This window comes from Coenobita brevimanus, chromosome 21 (assembly GCF_032717465.1).
Source record: "Coenobita brevimanus isolate Jiangsu-jjx chromosome 21, ASM3271746v2, whole genome shotgun sequence".
Lineage (NCBI taxonomy): Eukaryota > Metazoa > Arthropoda > Malacostraca > Decapoda > Coenobitidae > Coenobita > Coenobita brevimanus.
In genome coordinates this window covers 19,527,280-19,547,809 of record NC_136974.1, presented here as the reverse complement: position 1 = coordinate 19,547,809, position 20,530 = coordinate 19,527,280, and the positions used below count along the sequence as shown (strand labels likewise).

Below are 20,530 nucleotides of genomic sequence, written 5' to 3'. Positions count from 1 at the left end.
ATACCATCTCCGCCATTATGGCATGTCAGAATCCTCATGCTATGTCATTTCAGTGCCTTCATGTCATTTTACGTCGGGAAAATGATGTCATGTCGTACCAGTGCTGTCATGTCATGTCAGTGTTGTCATGTCATATCGTTCAGTGTTGTCATGTTAAAACATGCCACTGTTGCATGTCACATCAGTTATAAGATATGTTGCATAAGTACAATCACGTCACGTCAGTGATTTTATGTTACTGCAATTTTATGCCGGTGCTGTCATGTCACATTAGTGCTGTCATGTCAGTTCACGTCATGTTAGTACTCTCAGCTAACCAGTGCTGTCGTGGTAAGTGTTTGTTGTCAATACATGCCAGTGCTGCCATGTTTCATCGGTGCCTCTAGCTTATATTGGTGCTGCCAAGCCACTCAAGTGCTGTCATTCCATTTTTGCGCATGCATACCATGTTGTTTTTGCGTTTTCATGTCATGCCACGTTTTTACTGTCATGTCATGTAAATGCTATCATCTTACGTCATCTTACTGCTGTGATGTCATGTCAGGAGCCATGTCATTTCAGACATACATATATCATTCAGTCATGTCAGTCAGCATTTAGATGATAATTTCAAGCAATGCGATTGGTCCAACGCCTTTGCGTTCTGCCCTTTGTTGACAATGACGATTTCCCCCCATATATCGGTTTTACTGGCAGCCGTAGGGACGCCTTACCACTTAAAGTAGCCTACTAAGGATTTCAGGGGCAGTGTCCAACTGTTTTTTTTAAATAACGTCTCAACAAAGCGTCGGACAAGGATTTAACTTTGGCAGTGCATGTTTGAGACCCCGACCTAATTTGTAAAATTATGCTTTTGTATCAAATGTGTATGATTAAGGCATTTATAAGAGTAAATGTAGGGTAAACTTAGCTAAAATCGTCAGAGGCATGTAGCGAGGTTAGCTTCGGTCACGATACAAGCCCCGCCCACAATTCGGAACGTGACGTCGGTGTGACGTAGTAGTAATCACCGACGCAAGTGGCATTTCTATCTTTCTAACCCCCCCCCCACATACTGTACTTTCTCTCTCTCTCTCTCTCTCTCTCTCTCTCTCTCTCTGTCACACACACACACACACACACACACACACACACACACACACACACCGAAGTAATATTTCACCCCTACTACAAAAGCAGTCTTGCAACCTCTAGGACAATAAGAGATGCTCGCCATCGCTGAAGTTTCGGTTTGGTAACGTCTCGCCTGTCGGCGGCCGCCACATCACCTCGCCCAGCGGTGCCGGCTCAGGCAGTGATTACTACTCTTCAGAAGTGAATAAGTCATATTGACGTCACAATGTGTGTAAGAGGGCGATGCATATACTATGTACTAATAGGGAGTCTGGAGGGATGTACAGTCACTCTAAAAATCAGCCGCAGCTCAGAAATATGAGTAACCCTGAGGCATTGAATCTGAAGCAGCTTACATAAAGACAGAACTGCCACTTGCGTCGGTGATTACTACTACGTCACACCGACGTCACGTTCCGAATTGTGGGTGGGGCTTGTATCGTGACCGAAGCTAGCCTCGCTACATGCCTCTGACGATTTTAGCTAAGTTTACCCTACATTTACTCTTATAAATGCCTTAATCATACACATTTGGTACAAAAGCATAATTTTACAAATTAAGTCAGGGTCTCAAACATGCACTGCCAAAGATAAATCCTTGTCCGACGCTTTGTTGAGACGTTATTTAAAAAAAACAGTTGGACACTGCCCCTGAAATCCTTAGTAAGGCTGGCCTATGCTTTCTCACAGCTTTGTGATGTCGTGCATCCCGGGACCAGTCCACGAACAGCCAGATAAATCAGTCTCCCTCCTTTACGCGCATCCCATCACATATTCTCCAACTTCTACTCACACTCATTTGTCCTTTCGATCCCTCATCCCTCCGTTTCATCCATCTGTCATTGCCATCCATCTTGTCTGGTCTGTACTTAGCTAGGATAGTCCAACCTCCATCTTTCCCGTCCATCCTGTCACTTTTTTCTTTTTTGCATCATCCTCTACTTCTGTGCTAGCCCATTTCTGATTCTGGATTCCTCCTGTGTAACAGCATGAAACAGAAAAATGTCCACAATGAAGATGAGACGAGCATGGTGATTATGAAGAGAAGATGATGATAATCCTCTTAAATTTTCAATAATTTTTGTTCTGTCACTCGTCCCTGAGTATTCGGTACCACTCTCTGTCGATCTTAACTTCACCTTCTCTATCCCTGTCTCTTCCTTCATCCTCCTGTATCCGGCATCACCTCGCCCTGTTTTGTAGACGTATAACTAGTGTAATGCTTATAAACTTAGCCATCATTATACCTTCAATCTTTTCATTCATGTATCACGTACTGTACTCATGTCAACTCTATGCCACTTTTTAAAATCTCTCTCTCTCTCTCTCTCTCTTTGACCACCACCTACCTGGTCCTGGTCAGTGGCGGTATATGTAGCCAGGATGGAGCCCACCTCCTGGTCCTCAGCCACCGTCACCTGTGCCTGGTCCGACAGGAACACTGGAGTGTTGTCGTTCGAATCCAGCACCGAGATGGCCACCCAGGTTGTGTCTCTATCCCCGGGTCGTCGCCAGCCCCCATCCTCTCGCCTATCCGTCACCTGCACCTGGAACTTGAACCCTCTGCGGTCCTCCAGGTCCTCGTAATCAAGGGGTCGCCGTGCCCATACCAGACCCAGATCACTTTTATCCTTGCTGGCTTCGGCTCGGAATAGCTGCCAACCACGACCACTGTCCGGGACGACCTGGGATAGAATAGGATTAAGAGATAAAAGAAGGACTGTGAGGTGGGATGAGTACTGGATATCTGGATAGGTGAAAGGAAAATGAATAGAGGTGGTGGGAGACCCGATAAAAAGAAGGAAAGGGAAACAAGTAATGGGTTCGGTAACTTGAACACAGGGATGCAGAGAGAATTAATGGCTGGGGGATGAGACTGTGGAAGGGCTGTGGGAACAATGAGCTTTTTTGTGATGTGACTAAGTATGTGGAATAAGGACTAAGGATATGGGGATGAGAGTAGGAAAACAAGCATGGGGTTAGGGCATTTATTAATCACATCCATTTCTGCAATTTTTTACGGGGAAGGAAATAATTATTTACGGGAGAGGTGGAGAGGTGAACCCCGGCAATCCCACCCTCTATAAACTATGAGACAGGTGAAGGACTACAACTGGAAAATTTCAAGTACCTACGTAAAAACTGTGGTGCTGTACCTCCGAGGGGCAGTTCCATCCCTTGGGGGATGCCCATCGAAAGTTCCATCCTGCCTACAACGTGGCCGAGGTGAACGTCTATCATTATGCAAATTTCGTGTTCCTAGGTTAAAAAACATGACCGTGCAGGACCCAGTCCTCCTCTCACGTGGCAGGTGCTCATTGGATGTCTCACTCTGCCTTTATGTGGCCCAGGTAAAGATTTACAAATGTGCAAAACTTTGTTAGGGAAAATACTGTAAAGTATGGCGCTGTCCCCCATGAGGGCACTCCACCCTGCCCAGTGGGACGTCCCATCCTGCCTAATAAGTGGCCAGGGAAAGCGTCTACCAAGCTAAAAAAGCAAAAAAATTCGGCCATGCATATAGCCTTTGCCAAAACCCCTCGATGGCTGCCCCATTTCAGTGAGGGATGACCTTCGGTGGTTCCACGCTTCCCACAATGTAGTCGCTGTGAACATTTATCTCTATCCATAATTTTATGTTTTTCTGTTAAGAACTTTGAGAGTGTTCTTAGCAAAAAAAAAAAAGAAAAAAAACGCCGTGTTTAAAGGTTCTGATTAGGACACCCTAGGTCGACTGCCCCTGTGGGAGGTGGCCCTCGCGAATCCCATCTTACCTTAAATTTGGTCCTAAAGGAGGTCTACCACTGTGTAAAACTTTGTTTTCGTAACACTGCTCCCATATGGCCTGGACTTGATTCTTTAGGAATGGATAGTAACTCAGTAAGTGGCACAGTTAGGGTCAAGCACTATATTTGGCTGCCTCTGTGGGCGCAGCTAAAATGTAAACTGAGAAGAAAGATTATCTGATTTTAGAGAAAAGGGATATGACTGTGAATAGATGGGGGAGGCGGTGGCTCAATCGGTAGAGAGGTAGTCTGCAGTCCTACCGGACCCAGATTCAAATCCCCGCTAGGGCAGGGAATAGTTTAAGGATTTGAATTCATTTAAAAAAGGAAAAAAAGACCTTACCGATCTACCAGAAGACCCGCCGACACGTTGTAAAAATATCCCCGCCAATATCAATATACCAGTCCTGTATGAGACAGCCCTAGCATGTATTCAATATGGACGGTGGGTGTTAGCGCCGAAGTGGTGACATGTAGAGGTGTATGGTATGTAAGAGGACTACTGGGCCTTGGCAGCAGGCTGTAAAGCTTATGCCCAGAGGCGGAAAAAAAAAAAAAGTAACTAAGAACTGGGGTAAAACTCTCCAACACAAGATGATGGGACAGGACTGGAAATAAGAAGCTGGATATGAAAATGAGGAAGAATTAAAGGACTGGCGGGCTTATGGAATGGAGTGAATGGGAAGGGGGGAGAGGGATAGGGTGGGATTGAGGGACTACCGACAAGAGAGGATGCAGGGTATGATAGCAGAATAAATGTGAGGGGAAGAGAAAGGGCAAAGAAAAGGGAAGAAAGATGGGGAAAGAAACGTAAATAAAATAAAATAAAATGAGAGAACATCCTAAGATAAAAGAGAGTAAAGAATACGATGAGAACAAAATAAGGAAAAAAAAACAAGAAAGAGATGAGAATAAGCACAAGCTACGAAACAAAACAATTACAGATTAGGCGAAGAGAGAGAGAGACAGAGGATGAAGGATGACAAGACAAATGAAATTGTAATGTACTGAATAAAAATGGCACACGATACTCCGAAATGGAAAAAAAAAAAGTGAATTAGGTGTAAAAATTAATGAACATGGTTAATAAAAAAAAAAAAGAAACCACGATGACAACAGGTGAGGATTATGAAACTATAATTATCAGTGATGAACTAAGCAAAAATGTATATTAAATATGCCAAACATTATGCTGAAGAGAGCGATAGGTGCATACAGTATAATAGGAGGGATAAGAGGAGATGAAAGGAATCGATGACCAGATTATTATACCCGGCAACTAAGATCAACACACAAAAATGAATGATGTAAAGAAGAAAAATGGACAAAAGACAGAAATAATAATGGAAAAGAAGAAGTATCGCAAACAAAGCTATATATTGAAGTCAAAGCTAAGTAAACGCACCAAAATAAAGGGGAAAATGCTAACCAGACGACTGGGATTTGAGAGACAACAAAGAGAATTAAAACCCGCCAAAATATGTTAAGATGAAAGCTTATACGTGACATAAGAAACATAAAGAAACAAAGAAACACAAAGAGAGAGAGTGAGAAGATTAAAGAGCTCACCAGGAAAAAACTAAGGGAAAAAAAGATTAAGAAAGAGATAACCTGAATGAGGGAATGGATTAAAGAGAGAGTTGTAATGCTTATCTTGGAATAATGTGCAGTGGGGATGAATGGAGAAATAAAGTAACAATATCCTGGCTTTCATGGAGGAAATCTAAAGTTCGCTAGGGGAAGGAATATGCAGTTAATAATGCCTACTGAAAATTTCCTCAAAATCCTCTAAATTGCTCCTAAAGCTAAGCACAATTTGGGGTAAACGAGATAAAATCTGTGAAAATGGATACCAAACATAGTTTTACTGAATGCTGGACAAAGTTTTGAGTAATCCCTTTAAGATTATTTCTCCTCTATCCACACACTCGATCCTGAACTCCTGCCACTGTTGGAAGAATATTCTTTCTTGATGCCTTTCAGGGTCGTCGTAGTTTCAGAGTGGATGTATGTCTTCGATCGCGTCAAATTTCAAGCCGATGGCTTTATAGTCATGTACAGTGAAAGATACACTATCTTCCTAGTTCCGTCCAAAGATATTTTACACCTGGCGAAATACAATGAAACCCCCATCTCTACTAGTGCGTGTTGCAAATGGTTCGATTCTTCCGCTAAATATTCGTCAGACTTTGGGAAGATGGTTGTGTCTTTCATTGTACCTAACCCATCTTTCTTGAAGCTGTCTAGGTGACAGACTGAGAGATTGATGGACTACTAGATGGACTGATGGATAAATGGACAGATACTGAGCTGCAATGATTGGCAGACTACTGAGTGACAGACTGTTAGATAGATAGATAGGTAGACAGACATATATAGATACACAAGTAGATAGATAGATATACAGATAGATAGATAGACAGACTGATAGATAGATAGATAGTCAGGTAGATGGATACTAACCGACTGACTGAGTGACTGAATGACTGACAGACAGATAGATGGAAAGACAGATGAATGGACATTATGGAAACAGACTGATTATAACAAAGCTCGAGATCAGATACATAAAGTCGAGTTGAGCAGAGTACAGCAGAGCAGAGCAGAGCAGAAAGTAGGAAGATGACGAAAATATATAAAAAAGAAAAAAATAATACAGTCACTTATAAAGTACAGGTGTGCATCAACCACAAATCTGATACCAAAGATGGCGGGCAGTGCAAAATATCCGAGGTTAGTAACCACATCCGTAGCCCTGCTTTGATAAGAATCCCACGTATAGCTTAAAAACAGTCTTACCAGTCTTATTTAACCTATACTGTAATTCAGTTTGCAGTTAGGTAATATCTGATATTTTTCTGGTTGCCAACAATTTCTAACTCCATATTCAAAGAATGAAATGAAATACAAGGATCGAAATATCCATGATATGGTTACAGCATAAAATATAAAGATGACAGTGCGCGCATAAATTACACGTCATTTTTGCAACATTAACCCCTTCCCGACTGGACGTTTCCTCTTAACCAAATCAAATCCCCTGATAGCACTAAAAACTAAGTAGAACAGTCGTCGTCATAAGGAAAGGATTCACCTGCGTGTCTAACCTCATTATGTCTGAGAAATGCTATTGTATGAAATACAAACAAATACAGTAACATATTAAGTCTTAATGTACAGGTAGATACTAGTAGACCTACCAGTACCGGATTAAAATAGACTGACTAGCCAGCAGCCTAGGGACATACCCTTGATGGGGACCTCATTTCTTAATCTATCTATCTATATCCGTCTATCTATCTGTCTGCCTCTGTCTGTCTGTCTGTCGGTCTCTCTCTCTCTCTCTCTCTCTCTCTCTCTCTCTCTCTCTCTCTCTCTCTCTCTCTCTCTCCCTGTATACAGTGTATATATATGTATACATATATATATATATATATATATATATATATATATATATATGCAAATCAAATTGATCATGAAAATTACAGGAGCAGGCACCGTATTAGATCTCATGATGGTCATAAAAATCTTTATTTGGAGGATCCTTACTATGGGCACTGGGTCACCTAGGTAGCCAACGACCCCTACAGAGGTTAATCGGGCCCTGACTCCCAAAATCTTTTCGTAAGTAACTATAGATGGAATATATGACTTCTAAAGTATCCATGCAAGATTCGCAATTGCTTAAGTGCTGGCATCTTACATATTAAAGGACTCTCTGGAGACTTCTGCTGCCCATCCAGTCTCAGTGCTGCTTCAGCTATCGTGGCAAAGAAATGCGTTATAATTATGAATGAATGAATAGTGAGAAAAGCTAACACCAAGCCTAGGGAGGCTATTTTTTTTTTTTTTTTTTATGTTCGAATCTGGGCATAGGCTTCACAGCCTGCTCCCAAGGCCCAGAAGTCCTCCTTACATATCATACACCTCTACATGTCACCACTTCGGCGCTAACACACACCTCCCATATTGAATACATGCTAGGGCTGTCTCGTACAGGACTGGTGTATTGGTATTAGCGGGGATACTTTTAAATGTCGGCGGGTCTTCTGGTAAATCGGAGATCGGTAAAGTCTGCTTTACATGAAAGTCAAATCATTAAACTCTTCCCTGCCCCAGCAGGGATTTGAACTTGGGTCCGGTAGGACCGCAGGCCACCTCTCTACCGATTGAGCCACCGCATTAAGGTAGCAAAAAAGTGGATGGACAATTAAATTAGATGCAAAATACGCTCAGCAGAAAGAAAAGCAATAATATTAGAAATAGAAAACGTAAGAGGGTTACCAAGGAAATCAGTAGGCAACGGGAGGTAGGGTAATAATGAGAGGAAGGGAAAAGCAGAGCGACGGACGTGGAGTAGGAACGGGCAGTCAATAAAAAGATGTCGGAAAGAAATGTGTTACACGTGCCCACTCCAATTGCTAACTTCAGGAAGTGAAAATGCTAATATATATATATATATATATATATATATATATATATATATATATATATATATATATATATATATATATATATATATTTGATTGATGATATGTATCGTAAAACAGGGAATGTGAAGGTGGGTGGAGTAATCATGCAAAAACTGTAATAAATCTAGCTAAATCTAATTTTCTTCAAAAGCAAGCATCAAAACTACTTAACAACCCTAATGACAATAGAATATTTTGGTCAACTCTTAATTCTTTCAATAATAACTTTAACAAGTCATCATCCATTCCAACACTAAAATCTTCAGATGGCAACATTACAAATGACCCGCGTGGGTAAGTAGATATTTTTGCCAGCACATTTGCCAAAAATTCTACCATAGACGATGCCAGCCAAAACGTCCAAGTACTAGAACTTGACTCGCTCGAAATTGTTCCACTTAAAATACAGACAAGATACGTAAAATCCATCCTAGACAATTTACCTACAAACAAAGCTCCAGGCCCAGATGGAATTCCGCCAATTGTTTTGAAAAAGTGTTCTCTTGAACTTGCCTCTGTTCTAGCTAAATTATTCAGACTATGCTACGTACTTCTTCATTCCCAGATTAATGGAAAGAAGCCAATATCCACCCAATTCCGAAGAGAGGAAGTTCCTCTCACCCCTCTGATTACAGACCAATAGCAGTCACATCTTCTCTTGGTAAGGTATTTGAAACTTTAATTAATATGCAAATTGTTAAACATCTTGAATCCAACAACTTAATTAGTGATAGACAATATGGTTCTCGCCACGAAAGATCCACCACTGACATACTCAATCTCTTAACTTATACCATCCATCAGTCAATTGACCTACATGGAGAAACTCATGCAGATGTCCTTGATATTTCTAAAGCTTTCGATAGAGTATGGCACCATTCCCTGCTGCCCAAACTCCCTTGCTATGGACTAACGTCTTATGTTCCTTTGATTTCCTCATATCTCAGTGACAGGAAAATAAGATTAAAAGAAGAGGATGTATATTCCAATTTCCACCCAATTAACGCCGGCATGCCACAGGGATCAGTTCTGGGGCCAACCCTGTTCCTGATTCATATTAATGATCTCTTATCTGTCACTCACAATCCCATCCACTCATATGCAGATGACTCAACACTACATAGTTCATTCACACTCAGACACCCATTTACAAACTCTAATATCTCTACCTTTCAATTCAGTACAGTTATCTCCATAAATCAAGACCTATCTACGATCAGTGAATGGGGACAAAACAACCTTGTCTCATTTAATGCTAGTCAAACTAAATATATACAACGTACTACTAGACAGATATTGCCAGATTCGTATATTACCTTCAGTACCACTAATATTACCATCTCCAAAAGTACTGAAATTCTCGGCGTCTCACTTACCAATGCCCTCAGCTGGACCTCTCATGTTAGATCACTTGCTAAAACCGCCTCAAAAAAACTTGGACTAATGTACAGAGTCCGTAACTGCTTCACTGACGAGCAGTTAGCTGTAATTTATAAGAGTCATGTGTGCTCTCAGCTTGAATATTGCTCACCCTTGTGGAATGGATGTGGAGAGGTTGCATTAAAACAATTAGACAAGATTCAGAACAAGGCTGTTAGAATTATTAACAACCCTGCCATTACAAATAAACTACCTCCCCTACAAGTAAGAAGGAATGTTGCCTCCCTTGCATTATTTTACAGATATTTTTATGGCGAACGCTCAGACGAAGTTGCGTCCATAGTGTCACCTCTCCATGCCTTCCATCGTGCTACACGGGCATCTGGTAGCGCTCATGACTGGAATGTCACTCAGCCATATTGCAGAACTTCTGCCTATCAGAAGTCTTTCATTTCCTGCACTGGATCTCTTTGGAATTTGCTTCCCCAGAGTTGTTTCCTTCCGAACTTCAACCTACAGCTGTTCAACTCTAACTGTTAGAGATATTTTATGAACAGAGGACACCAGTAATCTGGTGCATGGATTATTATTTTTTATTCATTTGTTTTTCCTTCCTCTGTTCTGTTATTAAAGAAAAAAAAAAGTTGGTGAGTGGGGTGTGCCTACAGAGATAGATGAGAATGGCAGTGCTTTAGTGGACATTTGTGCCAAGAGAGGGTTGGTGATAGCCAATATCCTCTTCAGGCACAAAATGATCCACAGGAATACATAGCGAGTGATGAAAAAGGTAGGTGGTGAAATAAATGAAAGAAAGGCAATGACTGATTATGTGTTTGTGGATGAAAGGATGCGAAGATGTGTAACGGATGCAAGAGCATATAGAGGTTGGGGGAGTGGACTTTCTGACCACCACTTGGTGGTGGTCAGAATCAAGGTCCAAGTAAAATGGAGATATAGAAAAAGGGAAGGACGGGAGGAAGGACTAGATGCAAGGAGAGTGGAAAGGATACAAGAGGATGAGAAAAAGGCAGAATATAAGATAGAAGTCGAGGAACGATTAGGTAAATATGAATTGGAGCAGATGGAGGACGTAGAAGGTGTATGCAAGATATTCACAGAAGAAATCTGTGCAGCATGTGAGGTGGTGTGTGGGGTGAAAAGAAGACGAAAGGGGGTGCAAGGAACAGCATGGTGGAATGAAGAGGTGAGACAAGTTGTGGCACAAAAGAAGAAAACATATAATGAATGAATGAGAAATAGGGGCGTCGAAGAAGTTGAGAGACGGAAGAGAGAGTTATATGTAGAAAGAAAGAGAGAGGCGAAAAGATTAGTAAGAGAGAGTATGAAGAGAGTGGACGAGGAATTCGGAAGGAATTTGAGTGTTAAGAGGAAAGACTGTAAAAAAAAATGTTCTGGAAAGAGGTAAGGAGAGTTAGACAGGGTGACAATGAAGTCAGTAGGGGAGTGAAAGATAAAAATGGTATATTACTAGTGGAGACAGGAGAAAAGGTGAGCAGATGGAGAGAACACTTTAAGGAATTGTTAAACAGAGAGAATGAAAGTAATGCGAGTGTAAGTGGCTGGGGAATGGCTGGGAGAAGGAGGGAGGTGAGAGGAGAGGAGTAATCAGTAGGATGGAAGTTGTGGAAGCAATGAAGAAAGTCAAAATGGGGAAAGCCTCAGCAATTGACAAAGTGTGTGGTGAAATGCTGAAGCATGGGGGAGAGGTAGTAGTAGAATGGATGTGGAAGATGTGTAGATTGGCCTGGGAGGAAGGTAGAGTCCAGGAGGATTGGAAGTCAGGTATAATTATTTTGTACAAAGGGAAAGGGGAAAAAGAAGAGTGTGGTAATCATAGGGGCATTTGTCTTCTTAGTGTAATAGGAAAAGTATATGGTAGGATACTTATTGACAGAGTTAGGGAAATAACAGAGGAATTAGTTAGAGAAGATTAGAGAGGTCTTAGGAAGGGAAGATGTTGTATAAATAAGATATTCATCCTTAGATCTTTAGTGGAAAAGTTTCTGGAGAAGGGAAAGAAATTGTATGTGGCCTTCATGGATTTGCAGAAAGCAGTTTCCAGTAAGCCAAGAAACCATATACAACGCTGGGTGGTAACCATACAACCAAACCATACGTGCTCCCTACGTGTCAAGTGGGTTGGTGGAGGGTTAGTGCCCCTCCCTGTAAAACAAATAACTCAGAGTCAAATGGCCACCCCATACGGGATTATGGCGTCTGGCAATAGATAGATAGATAGATAGATATGACAGGGTGGATAGACAAGGATTGTGGAAAAGTCTTAAAAATATATGGAGTAGAGAGGAAGTTGTTGAATGCTGTGAAGAGTATGTATGAGGGTACTAAGGCTCCAGTGCGTGTGGTTAGTGAATTGAGTGAATTTTTCTATTTGAAGGTTGGGTTGAAACAGGGATGTGTCGTGTCTCCATGGTTGTTCAATCTGTACATGGATGGGGTTATAAAAGGGATACAAGGTAGGGCAGTGGATGTTGGAGTGGCCATAATGAGAGAGGGCAGTGTTTGGAAACACCCTGTGCTGTTATTTGCTGATGATACTGTGTTGTTAAGTGAAGACAAAGGGGAGCTGTAAGGCTTGGTGGATGAGTTTGGGAGCGTGTGTAAGAAACGGAATCTAAAGGTGAATGTAGGGAAGAGTAAAGTTATGGTCTTCGAAAGTAGTGAAGTCAGTGAATGTACAGTGAGGTTGGATGAAGAGGAAATGGAAAATGTGATTACGTTTATGTACTTGGGTAGTGTGATAAGTAAGGATGGAAGTTTGGAGGGTGAAGTGCTTGAAAGGGTACAACAAGGAAGAAAGGTTGCTGGTTCCTTGAAAGCAGTGATAAGAAACAAGGAAGTGAGTATGGAAGTGAAAATGTTATTACATGGCTTTACTGTGATGCCAACTCTAACGTATCGAAGTGAAGCTTGGACGTTGTTAGAGGGCCACAAGTCAAGAGTGAAAGCTAGGGAAATTAGTTATTTGAGAGGGGCATGTGGAGTCACATGGAGAGACAGATTGACAAAGGATGTGAAGAAGCGTTGTGGTGTAGATGTGGATGTCATAGAAAGTGTTAGAATAAACACACTGAGGTTGTTTGGCCATGTGGAGAGAATGGAGAGTGAGAGACTGACGAGGAAAGTGTATGTGAGTGTGGTGGAGGGCGAGAGGGGGAGGTGGAGGCCAAGGATGAGATGGAGGGATGGAGCGGAGAGGTATATGAGACAGGGGGGGTGTGAGTTGGGAGTAGGGCAGAGATATGGCGGGGTACAGGGCGAGTGGAGGCGATTTGTCTGTGGCCACCCCGTATGGGATATATATATATATATATATATATATATATATATATATATATATATATATATATATATATATATATATATATATATATATATATATATATATATATATATCACTGTCTGTGGTACAGTGGTAAAGTGTGCGTTTCGTACACGGGTGGGCCAGGGTTCGCGCCCCACCACGGTAATAAACTTTGGGAGTGTTCACCCGGCCACGTACTGCATTGGCGGATACAAGGGGTGCTGTGGTTGAACCAGTGTCGCTTACTATAAAGTATGCTTGCACCCAGTCGGCTTGTGCGGGCCGATTACACTTGGTTCACAGACTACACGCACATCCAAAGCCACACCAACACTACAATTACACTTACAAGCACCTCTCACCCTACATACAATCTCTACCAGACAGCCTAAGCCACTTGGTAGAGATAAATTGGCTGTATCGTCCCGACTTCGGTCGGGATAGGCCGGTCCTGCAGTGGATACTCAAACGGCTGATGATGATGATGATATATATATATATATATATATATATATATATATATATATATAGAGAGAGAGAGAGAGAGAGAGAGAGAGAGAGAGAGAGAGAGAGAAAGGGATGGATATATGTATACATATAGATAGATAGATAAGATAGATAGATAGACAGACAGACTGACAGACAGATAGATAGATAGATAGATTGTGTCCCCCTCCCCTGTGGCGTGGGGAACACAATCTAGCCGCATTATGAGGTGGTACTACTACTCTGCGGCCAGGCTGTTAGGATGAATACTGCCACCGTATTCCCTGCGTGTCATAAAAGGCGACTAAAAGGGGCGGGGTGAGGGGAGTAGGGACCCCCTCCTCTGTTTTTTTAGTTCCTAAAAAGAGACAAGCCAGAGAAAGGGATGGGGGACTGAGTTATCCCCGTACCCTGAAGATTGGGTCTATGAATGTGTGTGGATGTAGTACGATTGAGGCTAAAAGGGAGGAGACTGGGAGAATGTTTGTGAGAAGAAAGTTGGATGTGTTAGCTTTGAGTGAAACGAAGATGAAAGGGAAGGATAAGTCTATGTTTGGAAGTGTGAATGGAAGATTGTCTGGTGCTGACAGAGGAAGGGCAAGAGAAGTTGTGGCCTTGTTAGTTAGTCCGGAAGTACAGCAGTGTGTGATTGAATGGAAGGAGGTGTCATCGAGACTGATGTGAGTGAAAGCGAAATTTGATTATGAGTTTTGGGTGTTTATGACTGCATATGGGCCTGGTGGTGAAAGGGATGAAGAAGAGAGGGAGTCTTTCTGGAATGATCTTGATGAGTGTCTGCAGGGTTTTGGAGCGAATGTGAATGTGGTAATGATGGGAGATCTGAATGCTAGAGTGGGAAATGTAGCAGTTGAAGGTGTAGTTGGTATGCATGGTGTGCCTGGAAGAAATGAAAATGGAGAACCAATCATAGAGATGTGTGTTGAGCGAGAGATGGTGATTGGAAATACCCTGTTTGAGAAGAAAGATATTTACAAGTATACATGGGTGAGACAGGAGGGTGGAAGAGTTGTTGATAGAGCATTGATGGGCTATGTGGTTGTGTCCAGGGATGTAATAGGAAGGTTGTTGGATGTGAGAGTTCTGAGAGGGGAGGGTGGAGGTATGTCTGACCACTACCTGGTGGAGGGGAAGTTAAGAGTAGGTAAGAGATGGGTGAGAGCTAGGAGAGTTAGGTGTGGCAGGAAGGTTTTGAAAGTGAGTGAGTTGGATAAAAGAGAGAAAATTATAGAGTATCAGGAGAAATTGAAAGATGAGTGGAACGCAGTGAATGATCAGGAAAATGGCAGTGTGGAGGAGGAATGGCAGTTGTTTAAGAGTGCTGTGGTGGGGCATGCGGAAGAGGTATGTGATGTGAGACGTGTGGGTGGTGGTGTAAGAATAGGAAGTGAATGGTGGTGCGAGGAAGTAAGTATGGCTGTGGCTGAGAAGAGGTGTGCATATGAAGTGTGACTGCAGAAGAAGGATGAGGTGTCATATGAGAGGTATAAAGAAAAGAGGAATAGGGCGAGAAGGGCTGTGCGTGATGCTAAAGTGGCAGCAGATGAGAGGTAGGGTAGGCGGTTGACTGAGAATATTCAACAGAATAAGAAAATGCTCTGGAAGGAGGTGAAAAGGGTGTGAAAGGGAGAGTCTGGGAGGGAAGAGCTAGTAAAAGCAGAGGATGAAAGGATGTTAACTGAGATGGATGCAGTAAGGAAGAGATTGGCAGAGTATTTTGAAAGATTGTTAAATGTAGAGGAGGAAATGGTGGCTGAGATTGTGGCGGGTGGAAGGATGCTAGAAATAAATGTGTAGGGAGATTTCAATGATTCTTTGATCACGAAGGAGGAAATGCAGGAGGCAGTAAACAAGATGAAAAAAGGGAAAGCTGCAGATATGGGTGGGTGTGCTGTGGAATGCCTGAAGGGTGGCAGAGCGACTATTGTTAACTGGTTAGTAAGATTGTTGAATGTGTGCTTTGTGAAAGGTATGGTGCCAATTGACTGGGCAAGTGCTTGTGTGGTCCTGTTGTATAAAGGTAAGGGTGATAAGTATGAATGTACTACCTTTAGGGGTATAAGTCTGTTGAGTGTTGTTGGTAAGGTGTATGGTAGAGTGTTAATTGAGTTAGAGAGGGTAAAGAGGGATTGATTGGTGATGAGCAGTGTGGCTTTAGGGGAGGGATGGGATGCGTGGATCAGGTGTTTGCTGTGAGACAAGTATGTGAAAAGTATTTAGCAAAAGGCAAGGATGTGTTTTGGGTATTCATGGATTTAGAGAAAGTGTATGATAGAATTGATAGGGAGGCTTTGTGGACTGTTTTAAGACTGTATGGATTTGATGGTAGGTTACTAAAAGGGGTGAAAAGTTTTTATGTAAATATTAGAGCGTGTGTAAGAGTGGGAAATACAGTAAGTGGGCTGCGGCAGGGATGTGTGATGTTGCCTTGGTTGTTTAATATTTATATGGATGGTGTAAGGGAGGTGAATGCAAGAGTTTTAGGTGGAGGTTTGAGTCTGGTGAATGTTGATGGCAGAGAGTGGAATCTGAAGCAGCTGCTGTTTGCAGATGATACTGCACTGGTGGCTGATGCAGAGGAGAGATTGAGACAGTTGGCAGAGGAATTTGGAAGGGCGTGTGAAAGGAGGAAATTGAAAGTAAATGAGAATAAGAGTAAAGTGATGAAATGTACTAGGTCGGTAGATGGTAGGAGGATGAATATAGTTTTGAATGGTGAGTTGCTTGAGGAGGTAGAGTGTTTTAAGTATTTAGGGTCACATGTTGCTTGGGATGGAAGAATAGATGCAGAAGTGAAGTGTAGAATAAATGAAGTAGGAAAGGTGCTGAGAGGAATGAAAAAAGTATTTAGACGTCGTTCGCTTAGAATGGATGTAAAGAGAAGGCTGTGTGAGGGTGTTGTGGTACCGACTGCGTTATATGAGGCTGAAACATGGAGTATGGGTGCAGCAGAGAGGAAAAGTTTGAATGTAATGGAGATGAGGTGTTTGAGGAATATGTGTGGAGTGACGCGTATGGATCGAGTGAGAAATGATGAAGTGCGAAGGAGAACTGGAGTTGTTCGGGAGATGGCTGATCGAGTTGAGCAGCAGGCGTTGCGATGGTTTGAGCGTATGGAGAGAAGAGATAATGAGCGATTGGTGAAAAAGATAACTAGATCTGATGTGAGAGGTGTAAGGCAGAGAGGGAGACCACGAATAGGATGGATAAACAGCATGAAGAGAGCGTTGGATGCGAGAGGGATGTCAGTTGAACAAGGAGGAGTGGCTGTGTGTGACAGAAATAAATGGAGAGAAATTGTGAATGGATAAATGATGACACAGCCCTGAGGGGATATTCTCCCGCATTTGGTCTGATCAGCTAATCAGGTCAGGTGCGGGTAAGGGGATGGGTCTATTATGAAGTGGCAGGGGTAAACCAGCTCTGCTGTCGGGCCCTGCTGCGGATGTCACTGATTGCACTGCGCAGCTGACCCTCGTGCGGTGTGGTGAGGTGAGGATCTGTCCCTTTTCCCTAAGATGCAAATGAATGTGTCTGAGTGGAAAAGTAAATTGGGAGTGTGTCGTCCTGTCTCAGTTACCTCCCTTTCCTTGGGGGAAGCAACCTACCATCCACTCTTTCATTTTAGTGGTACTCTACTAAAGGGTAACTCAACACTGAGTAAAAAGCCAACTGATTTCCTGTAAACCAGGAAATCATTTCCTGTAAACCAGGAAATCATATAATACGCTGGGTGGTAACCTAATAACCAATCAATTCGTTTTCCTTACGTGTCAACAAGTGGGTTGGAGAAAGGGTTAGAGCCCCCCCCCCTTCCCTCCTCGGGAAAACAACTAACTTAAAATACAAACAAGAAGCCTCGGATCAAGACAGACAGCCAGGTAACGATCAAGGACCAGACGAAGGACATGGTACGGATTGAAACATGTAATGTATGGGATGCAAATGATAAGGTGAAAGAGAGAGAGATTGTCCAGGTGCTTCAGGGTGCAAAAGTGGATGTATGTGGATTAAGTTAGACTAAATAGTGAGGTGAAACAGTGAGAGAGTGGGGGTATGGATGGGTATATGCACGGGAGCAGGTGAGAATTAGAGGGCAAAAGAGGGAGAATGTATTGTTCTGTGTATGAAATAAGGAGAATATAAGACAGTATGGATCATTTGGTTCAAGGATCATTTGGGTAGGAATGAAAGGGGCAATCCAAACGTAGGCGACTGTGTGTGTGTATGCTTCAATGCAATATTGTGCAGTAGAGTCAAAAAACAATTTAGGGCAAATGCGGAAGCGTGGATGAAAAAGTTTGAGAGGAATGAGCGAGTATTTTTGATTGGAGATATGAAATGAAAACTAGGGAATGTGAAGGTGGACGGAGTAGTTGGTGAGTGAGAGTCACAGTGTTCTAGTGAACATTTGTGCAAGGAGGGAGTTGGCGATAGCCAGTACCCTCTTCATGTATGAAATGATCCACAGGTATACAGGGAGAGTGATGAGAAGGGTGGATGATGAACTGAATGAACGGAAGACAATGACAGATTATGTGCGTGTGTGGATGGCAGTATGGGACGGTATATAATGGATGCAAGAGCATACAGAGGTTGGGGGAGTCACCTTCCAGACCACCACCTGGCGGTGGTGAAAGTCAAGGTTCAAGTGCAATGGAAGAAGAGAGGGAGGGAAGGACAGGAGGAAACAGGGTAGAAAGGTGGCAAGAGGACGGAAAAAAGGCAGAGTATAAGAGAAAGGTGGAGTGATTTGGTAAGTATGATTTGGAGCAGATGGGGGAGGTGGAAGGTGTGTGCAACATACTCACAGAAGAAATCTGTGCACCATGTGAGGTGGTGTGTGGGGTGATGTGAAGATGAAAGAAGGTGCATGAAACAGCATGGTGGAATGAAGAGGTCAGGCAAGCTGTGTCGCAAAAGAAGACATATAGTGAGTTGATGGGAAGGAGAGGCATGAAGAAAGTTGAGAAACTGAAGAATGAATCTGAATGAAAAGTTGATGTAATGTAAGAAAATGTTTGCAAGGAGGTAAAGGACGTTAGACAATGTGATAAAGAAGTTAGTAGAGGGGTGAAAGATAAAAATGGTACACTGTTAGTGGAGAAGGGAGAAAAAGTGAGCAGATGGAGAGACCATTTTGACAAATTGTTAAACACAGAGAATGAAAGTAATGCACGTATTAGTGGCTGGGGAAACGGCTGGGAGAAGGAGGGTGGTGAGAAGGCAGAAAGAGATTAGTAGGATGGAGGTAGAGGAACCAATGAAAAAGTCAAAATAGTGAAAGCCCCAGGAACTGATGGACTGTGTGATGAAATGATGAGCATGGTGGAGAGATAGTAGTAGGATGGATATGAAAGATGATCAGATTTGCCCGGAAGGAAGGTAGAGTCCCTAAGGGTTAGAAGTCAGGTATAACAATCCCCCAGTACAAAGGAAAACGGGAAATGATGAGTGTGGTAATCATAGGGGCATTTGCCTTTTCAGTGCAACAGGAAAAATATATGGTAGGATACTTATTGACAGAGACAGAGAAACAACAGAGTAAGTAGTTGGAGATGAATAGGGAGGAATAAGGAAGGGAAGAGTTTGTGTACATCAGATATTTATCCTTAGGTCTTTAATGGAAAAGTTTCTAGATATGGGAAACAAGTTGCATGCGGCCTTTATAGATTTGGAGAAAGCATATGATGAGTGGTCAGACAAGGAATGTGGATGACATTAATATTATATGGAGTACACGGTAAGTTGTTGAATGCCATGAAGAGTATGTATGAGGGTGCTAAGGCTGCTGTGCTTGTGGATAGTGAATTGAGTGAATTTTTCAATCTGAATATTGGATTGAAGCAGAGATGTGTCATGTCTCGATGGCAGCTCAGTCTGTATATAGATGGGGTTATAAAAAAGATACAAGGTCGAACAGTGGATGCTTAGGCGGCCCTAACGAGAGAGGGCAGAATATGGAAACTTCTGCAGCGTATGGAAACTTCCTGTATTGTTGTTTGTAGATGATACATTTTTGTTAAGTTAAAAAGAAGGGGAACTGCAAGGCTTGGTAAATGATTCTGCGAAAGTGTGTAAGAAACGGAATATTAAGGTGAATGTAAGGAAGAGTAAAGTTATGGTCTTCGAAAGAAATGAAGTCAGTGAATGTAAAGTGAGGGTGGATGATGAGGAAATGGAAAATGTGAGTACATTTAAGTTCTTAGGTAGTGTGATGATTAAGGATGGAAGTCTGGAGGATGAAGTGCTTCAAAGGGTACAGCAATGAAGAAAGGTTGCTGGTTCATTGAAAGCAGTGATAAGAAACAGGGAAGTGAGCATGGAAGTAAGGAAGTCGTTGCATGACAGTATTGTGATACCTACTCTAACGTATTGAAGTGAAGTTTGGACCTTGTTCGAACGACACAAATCAAGAGTGAGAGCAGTGGTAATGAGTTAACTGAAAGGAGCATGTGGAGTTACATGGAGAGACAGACTGACAAATAAGGACGTGAAGGAACGTTGTGGTGTGGATGTGGATGTGATACATACATGCATTATATATATATATATATATATATATATATATATATATATATATATATATATATATATATATATATATATATATACAGAGAGAGAGAGAGAGAGAGAGAGAGAGAGAGAAACAGTATTACATAATAGTGACGTAATATTAGAATTCAATGACAACACTGTAGGTCGTTGTACGCTGTTTTCAATGTACATAATGATGGAAAAATACAACTGAATGTTCAAAAGACTGGAAACATTCAAGAAACAAAAGTAGATTTCATCATGTTTTACGTCCATTAGGACCACGTTAAACCACTGAGTGAAGTGATTTGGGGAACTCAAGTTTTTATTACGACATAATTGTGCAACCATAATGATTATACATGAGTGTAGTAAAAAATCCTTGACTAAGTAGT

At 42.1% G+C, this 20,530-nt stretch overlaps 1 protein-coding gene across 1 annotated transcript in view; it reads right to left on the bottom strand.

Annotated features, from left to right (window-relative positions):
* The window catches only part of LOC145392114 (putative neural-cadherin 2), a 613,300-nt gene that overhangs the window by 82,517 nt on the left and 510,253 nt on the right, over positions 1-20,530 (bottom strand). The window contains exon 14 of the mRNA XM_080266567.1: positions 2,463-2,798. Within this exon, the coding sequence (XP_080122693.1) occupies positions 2,463-2,798 (336 nt within the window). The remainder of the gene's footprint in view (positions 1-2,462; positions 2,799-20,530) is intronic.